This window comes from Primulina eburnea, chromosome 15 (genome assembly GCF_022965805.1).
Source record: "Primulina eburnea isolate SZY01 chromosome 15, ASM2296580v1, whole genome shotgun sequence".
Classification (NCBI taxonomy): Eukaryota; Viridiplantae; Streptophyta; class Magnoliopsida; order Lamiales; family Gesneriaceae; genus Primulina; species Primulina eburnea.
Window position 1 is genome coordinate 12,902,383 of NC_133115.1, and position 8,441 is coordinate 12,910,823.

Below are 8,441 nucleotides of genomic sequence, written 5' to 3' on the forward strand. Positions count from 1 at the left end.
TCAAACTCTTCTTCAGAAAAACTTTTAAAGTACCAATTTCTGAAAGATTCCCATTTGGGTAAATAAAATTCTGCATTGATCTTTGCTCTAGCAGAAGATCCTTTAGTAAAATCAATTTTAGATTTACTATCCATTAAATACTGAAATTCATTTCTGAAACTGTATCAATTTCTCTAACTTTTTGAAAGTTACTTTTATGAACAATATTGTTTTGATTTATAATTAAATCATCTACTGTATTAGTAGATTCTAATTATTCTCTAACTTGAGAAGTAGATGCTCTAGAAGTTTGTGGTATATCAACCATATAATCTAGAGGAGAAATAAAAGAATGACTAGATCTTGATCTAGCATAAACAGAAGAGGGTAATAATCTTCTTTGTTCATTATTAAACTGTATTTGAACAGATCCTTCATTAGTTTGTATGACTTGTTATTTTTAAACATTTCTAAATGTTTAAAATGTGTTTCAATATCATTAGAAAACACTAAGATATCATCTATATAAACAATTATAAAATTGCTATAATTATAAAAAATATCATTCATAATTTGTTGAAATTCTGAAGGGGCATTTTTAAGTCCAAATGGCATTACTGTCCATTCATAATGTCCTATAGGAACATTAAAAGCAGTTTTATATCTATCAGATTCTTTTACCTGAATCTGCCAAAATCCGGATTTTAAATCAAATTTGGAAAATATAATTGCATGAACTAATCTGTCTAATAAATCTTTTTTATTAGGAATAGGATGCCTAATCCATTTCAAAACCTTATTAAGAGGTTATAATTTATAACTAATCTAGGAACTCCTCTTTCCTGCTCTGAATGTTTATTAACATAAAAAGCAGTACATGACCAAGGAGATTGAGAAGGTTTTATTAAACCTTTATCTAACAAAGAATGAATTTCATTCTTGCATAATTCTAGATATTCAGAATTCATTTGACAAGGACGAGCCTTGGTTGGAATATTTTTTTCATCAAAATTCTCTTCATATGGAAGAGATATAATATGTTTTTTTCTATTCCAAAAAGCATTTGGAAGATCATTACATATTTCTAATGAAAATTTATTATAAATAATTTTTATTTTTTCCTGTAATTTAGGATTCTGTAATTTTTCATCAATTGTAAGAAATTTTATTTCTTCTTTTAAAGAGTTTATTTGAAAGGTTTTTCTTTCAATCTGTTCTTGTAGTTCATTTAAAATTTTATGAACAGGTTTGGTTATAAACTAAAAAGAAATAGGATTACCTTGATAAGTTCCTATTATACCTGTTTCATCAACATATGTTAAAAGATAAATTTGATATATAAAAGGAAGACCAAGTATAAGTTGGCTAGAAATATCTTTCGCTAATAAAAAACTGGTTTGAATACAGTTTTTATCTTTGCAAATATAAGCTTTAGGTAATTTATAATTTATTTCTAAAGGTTCTCCTCCTGCATGAGAGAGAGAATGAGTAGTTTTATGAAAATATTTTGTAGGAATTAATCCTTCCTGTTTTACTTTTAAATCTGCACCACTATCTATCATAGCAATGAAATTCTTTTTATAAGAATTATCAATTAATAAAGTAATATTAGTATACCATTTTTGAGATATAATCATACTCAAAACAGATAAATGTTTCTGATTATTATCAGGAAAAGAAATATCTTGAATATTTTCAAAACTTTCAGAAATTGAATTATTATGATTTTCAATGACTGAAATACGATAATTTAAACTATTATTATTATCATGTAAAAATTTTATTTGTTGTTTAAGATTATCAATCTCTTTAACTAAATCCTGTATAGTAACTGGATTTTGTTGACTATATTTTTTCTGTAAAAGGTTTTTAACTTCTTTCATAGAATAAGATTGTTCTTGTTTAACAAGAATGTTATTATCATTATTGCTTGTTGAAGCAGTATTTGCCATTTGATCAATAATTGTAGATTTTAATATTGGGTCCTCAAATCATTTTAAGGAATTCTAAAATATTATTGTTAGTTAAAACATTAATATTTAAATCTTGAAATTGAGACATAAGTTTATAAAACTCATCATTTTTATTATTATTATCCTCTATAGGATTTATACAAGATTTTCCTTGTATACAATTATTGCATTCTTCTAAATCAGAAATATCTGATTCATTATCCAGAATTTCTTCTGAATTATAGGATTCTGAAGAATTCTCAGTTTCACTATCAGAATTATTATTTGAATCCATTATTATTTTAAATAATGTTTCTTTTAGATTATCATCTATTTCTAAATTATTAATTTTGTTTTTAGCCCAACATTGATTAGCATAATGTCCTGGCTTTTTACATTTTCTACAAATTATTAATTTATTTTTGTATTTATCTTTTTTCCTATCAGCTTTAGCTGATTCACGAATTTCTTTTCTTTTCTTTTTTCTTTTTTTTTGTCTTTCAGACAAATGTCTTTTCTTATAAATCTTATCATCCTTATCTTTAATTTTCTTCTTACCTTTATTAGGTAAGTCCATACCAAATTGATCACAAAATTTACCTAATTGTTTTTTCTCTAGTAAATTCTGTCTTTTAATTTGATTATTTAATTTTAATTCATTACAGAGAGCTAAACCCTCTTGAATACAAGTATTAATCAAATTACCATAAGTATAATTATCATAAGAGATATTTATATCATCCTTTCTTAATACTTTTCTAACCCTTTCAGCAAATAAGAAAGGTAAACCATCTATGAATTTAGCTTTCCAAAGACTATTATTACAGTCTGGAATCTCATAAATTCGAGATAAGAAAGTATCTTTATACCATCTAAAATCAGTAAGTGTTTTACATTTTAGATTACTTAATAAAGTTCTAATTTGTTCACTATTATCAGTGAATTTTCCTGTGAAATGTTCAATCATAGTTAGTATTAATGTATATACTACATTTTCTGATTGAATACTATTTTTCATTTTTATGGAATTAAAGATTTCATCTTTTTGAAGAATGGGGTATATCTCCAATGGTTGAAAAAGAGTTTTACTCAGAAAATCATAAAACCAGTTTTAAATTTAATTTCTGGGATTATATTGAAAGTTTTAATAAAATTTTATTATATGAAAATGAAAAAAGGAAACATACATGGTTTCTTAAGATTTGTGAAAATGTTTTCCATTATCCTATTCCAAATTGGTTTTTTATTTGGTGGAAAATATTTGGTCCATCAGCAAAGATTTTGCCAGAGGTTTTTATAAAACCATTCGATACTTGGTTGAATGTTGCACCAATTATTACAAAAAGTTTTTCTGAACATTGGATTGATGGAAAGACTTTATGTCTATTCTTCATGGAATTCGGTATTCCATAGATCTGGAAATGGCAGCCAGAATTTGGTTATACAGATGAAGGTATCCCTTGTCTATGGAGAACTAGCTCTACAAAATTTTGGGATAAAATGTTACGAGAAGATCCAGTATCTGGAAAACTTCATGGTCATGACACCTTACTTCAAATGGAAGAAAAAATTTCTTCATATCAGAAAGATTTGTTGAATCAACAACAAAAAGAAAAAGATGCAATGAGTCCATTTAAAATTTTGACTCAAAAATATTCAGAGATCTATTCTAAAGAAAAGATGGTAGAAATCTACATTGATGAAATGAAAAAAGATCTTTATAAGAATATGGGATGCTCCGATTCAAAATCAGACCAATCAATGGCTTCAGATTCCAGTGATAATCAATTCATACATCTAATGAAGATGCATGATGCACAGGATCCAGATGAGGATATTCCTCAATTATCTCAAATTGAGGATATATTTGAAAGTTTGAAGAAATCTCTCAAAGATAATACCAAAGATGACTAGAATCGTTGAAAGTGGAATCTCACTATTCAAGAGTTGGTGGAATAACACATCATCATGGCATATCATGACAAAAAATGGGTGGCATATCACTATTTACTTTTTGAATTTTGTAACCATGTTACTTTTGCTTTAATAAAGCATTTACTATTTTTATTTTGAGATGGAATCCGGGTTTGATGTCCGGCTTTCCTATCTATATATAGGCTATTTCTGTGTTCTTAGGAGGACACGGTCGAGTTTGCTCCCCTCTCTACTCTCTCTTGTACACAACCCTTCTGAAGTTATCAATAAAAGTTTGAAGTTTCTGTTTACAACCTTGTAAGTTTACTGTTTTTATTTTTTGTTTTTATTTTTGTTTTTAATTTAAATATTTCAGTGATTAGCCTGAATGACAGGCTAAAGTATTCGTGCTAAATTATTTTCCTTACTATGACATGATCTATATTTATTTGTAACTTGGAATCAGATTGATATAATAAAAGATTTATTTAAATTTCTGGAATCTAATGTAATATAAGAGTCTTTGGTTATAACATAAGGTAAGAAGATGAACCAGGAAATGATTAACACAAGGTTCGAGTTTATCCGGGAAGATTAAATTCATGTTGTAGCCCTTCAGCCTGCTTAGCCGAGAAATGGCGTTTAAGGCGTTTATGGGTGATTTTTTATGAATTTATGATTCTTTGGGCCCTCGATAAATCCTCTGTTGTTTAATTTCTCTGGAATATCTTTCGTAAATCCTTTTATGTTTTGTAAAAATTCCAAACAAGAATCTTATATTCATTATTATTCTGGAGTTTAAATTTCTCCTTTTCTTAGCTCAATTTGAGTTGAAAATGGTATATAGGCTGGAAACCAATAATCTCCATGTGTGCGAAAGCCACTAAAGAAAAGTTTGGTAAAACAATGCCATGTATCATATTCCTCTTTGATTCCAAGCCTCAGATGGTATCATAATTATTTATATGATAAAATATTTAATTTTATATTCGACAAAAATTGACCAAATCAAAGGCATGTCACATGATCATGCTACGATGGTCATAAAACACTTCCACACTTAGAATTATTTATTTATTTATTTTCCAAATACCACTGGAGTCAGAGGTTTGACTAACTATTTATCAGAAAAAAGAAATATATTAAATAGAGGATGGGATCAAAAGCTCTCCAGAAAGCAAATTACATGAATTCAAATTTTACCCGATAAAAAAAGTACCATTTATTCTGTCTAATTTACAGAGGACGCTTTGAATTTATTGAGCGAAACAGTGGACAAAAACGAGATTTCTCACTTCTCGTTTTTTCCACAAGTTATATGATACCCCTATAAGGATATGGGTTTGTTCATCTGAAACCCATGTGTACAAACCGGGGTACCGGGTAGTTTTGTGAATGTCCGGGTAAGTTTTCCCTTCCCGGGTGTGATGGCTTCATCCGCAGTCCTTTACCAGTAGCCTGGGTCCTCATAGAGTTGGCCGGGTGCTTCTCACCTGTCCAGGTAATGTTCTCGGTTGGATACCCACTTGGGCAACCTCGAGAATAGCGCTACCTCGATAAATGAGCCACACTCGAGTGTAATCATTACAGGCAATCTAATCCGCCAGAGCAACTTGGGTTTGGAGTGTCCGAGAAGTCATCAGAAGCTGGTATGGTAAACCGACTTAGTAGGTGACGCGGGAATCGAGGTAACTACCCATTCCTCTCCTATAAATAGCAGGTATTAATGTCATTAAAGGAGGCTGAGAAAAAAAGAACCTTTGAACTTTAAGCATTCTACATATTTTTCCTCAAATATTGTTCGAAGTTCATCATCATACAACCTGCTGATTTTATCATCGGAGTGGCTACGTCGGAAACTCCTCCGGCGCCCATTCACGAGTTCTTTTTATTGTTTGCAGGTGTTGTTCAAGCCATTGTCTTCGTTCAAAATTCCCAAACATTATAAATTGTTGATCTGATCAGTTGGAGCTCCTTACCCGGCTCACCCATTTCAACAGGATCACATCATTGGCGCCGTCTGTGGGAAATTATATTGAGCTCGAGGCGTTGATATGGCTCGTACCAGAAGAACAGACCAAGATAACTCCCGGGCCCAGGCGGACGGGGGACAATCTTCAAGACAAGTAAACGTTAATAATACCGACCAGAATCTCGTAACCATGACCCGAGAGGAATTAAAAAAAATGATGGCTGATGCAATGGTTCATGCTATGGCCCGGAAAGAAGTTTCTCGACGTAACACACCACCAGATCAGGAGCAGGAGCAAGAGCAGGAGCAAGAACAGGAACATGGGCGAAAGGAGGAGGAGGAAGGGAGTGAAGAGAATGTAGATTATAGTGCCGGGTCGAAGGCTCCGACTACAGCAGAGGAGTTGAAAGATTTAAAGCAGAAAATGAAGGTCCTAGAAGGACAGCTGGAAAGTCGCAGCTCTGCCCGAGCCGCGTCAAAGGGATGTCCATTTGCCGATATCATTGTTCGGGAACCTCTTCCTGGAAACTTCAAGTCTGCCAAAATAAAAGATTATGATGGCAATGCGGACCCGGAGGAGCATTTAGCCATATTCGAGAACATGGCCATGTTACACTGCTATACTGATAGAATCAAGTGCAAAGTGTTCTTGACCACTTTGGTGGATTCCGCTCAAAGGTGGTTTGAAGGTTTGTCCCCCCAAAGCGTGCATTCGTTCCGATATTTCCAAAAGGTATTCCTACACCACTTTAGTAGTAGTAAGAAATACAAAAGGACCGCCTTCAGTCTTTTTGAGGTAAAGCAGAGCCCTGAGGAGAGTTTGCGGGCTTACATCAGAAGATTCAACAGAGTGGCTCTGGACGTCCCGTCTTATGCCACCGAGACCAAGACTACTACCTTCACCCAGGGTTTGAGAGAGGGTGAATTCTTCAAATCACTAACCAAAAAGGTGCCCGGGGATTTTGAGGACCTGTTATCCAGGGCAGAGAAGTACATAAATATGGAGGAAGCCCAGAAACAAAAGAGGGAAGCGGTGAGGAAAGAAAAAGGAGACCGGGTATCTAAGCCCGAGAAGAGGGGACAAAAGAGGGGCAATTCAGGGCATTTCTCTCATCATGTGCCTCTGAAGATTGCCCAAGAGAGGGAGGTGCAGGAATGTAGTAAGGATTTAGCCCCGGATCATCAACTGGCCCGGCCAGAGAAAAAGGGATTTTGTGCGCTTCACAAGTTAGGCTACCATAACACTGAGGATTGCAAAGTTCTGAAGGGAAATTATGTTGCGCCTTCCCTCCCAAGGCCCATTATCAATACCCAGATGTCTAGGGTGCCACCATGGACATCCCGGCAGCCCGGATCTAGTTCCCGGGGAGGGGGTGTGAGAAACAATCCTAGAATCGAACCCGGAAGGAGGAGGGGGCCTGAACCCGAGCAAAGAAAGAAGTCACCCCCGGTTGTAGGGACGATTAAAATGATATCCGGAGGCTCTACTGATGGAGACTCCAATCGAGCGAGGAAGTCAAGGAGTAGGAGAGAGTGTTTGGAGGTGGAAGGATCGAGGAAGAGTGAAGCAATCATCAGTTTCGGCCCGGAGGATCTAAGAGGGGTGAATCTACCCCACAACGATGCCTTGGTGATCCAAGCCCGAGTGGCGAATTATGACATTCTGCGGGTTTTCGTGGATTCAGGCAGTTCTGTGAATGTAATTTTCAAAGATGCCTTTGAGCAGATGGATTTACAGGGCTATCACCTTGAAACAGTGGAAACTGCTTTTTTGGCTTCGCCTGGCACGTGGTTTATCCGGAAGGGGAGATTATTTTACCTCTGACCCTGGGCTCTCACGATCTCAAGAGAACAGTGATGACTTCCTTCACTATGGTGGACTCCCCCTCATCGTATAACATCATCCTTGGGAGGCCGGCCATGAATGAGTTAAGGGCTGTAGCGTCTATCTACCACCAGAAAATAAAATTTCCTGTGGGAGCAAGGGTAGGAGAAGTCCGGGGAGATCAACCCTCCTCTAGAAAGTGTTATGTAGAAGCGGTCCGGGCGGATCAGAACAGATCCAAGAAGGAGGGGAAGAGGGCTAAGATAGGTGAGACATGAGGAAGGATAGTGGAGGAAGGGGAGATACACTTTGTGGCCGAGGAAGAACAGGAGGAGGTGGAGATTGGGCCAGGACAGCAGATCCGGGTGGCTCGGGATCTCAGCACGACCACCCGGGTAAGTTTAATTAAATGTTTAAAAACTAACATCCATGTGTTTGCCTGGTCCCAGCAGGAACTTACGGGGATTTCCCCCTTTATATTGGAGCATCATTTAAACATCCTCCCGGGGTCTCACCCCGTGAAGCAGAAAAAGAGGCACTTTGGTCCTGAAAAGGACAAAGTCATAGCAGAACAAGTCAAGGAGCTCCTGAAGGCGGGGCATATTCGGGAAATTCAATTCCCTACTTGGCTTTCCAATGTGGTTTTAGTACCTAAATCCACTGGCAAATGGCGCATGTGCGTAGACTTCCGCGATCTAAACAAAGCGTGCCCCAAAGATCATTATCCGCTGCCCCGGATTGACCAGCTGGTAGATTCCACCTCGGGCTATGAGCTGTTGAGCTTTATGGATGCATACCA

General features: G+C 35.5%; 1 protein-coding gene across 1 annotated transcript; it reads left to right on the top strand.

The window, feature by feature from the left end:
• The first annotated feature begins 6,034 nt into the window (after positions 1-6,034).
• LOC140815464 (uncharacterized) lies at positions 6,035-7,642 on the top strand. The gene has a single exon (XM_073174566.1). The coding sequence runs from the start codon at positions 6,035-6,037 to the stop codon at positions 7,640-7,642; it is 1,608 nt and encodes a 535-aa protein (XP_073030667.1).
• Positions 7,643-8,441: the final 799 nt, after the last annotated feature.

Coding starts and splice junctions, on each gene's coding strand:
- LOC140815464 (XM_073174566.1), top strand. CDS start 6,035: ATGGCTGATGCAATGGTTCATGCTATGGCCCGGAAAGAAGTTTCTCGA.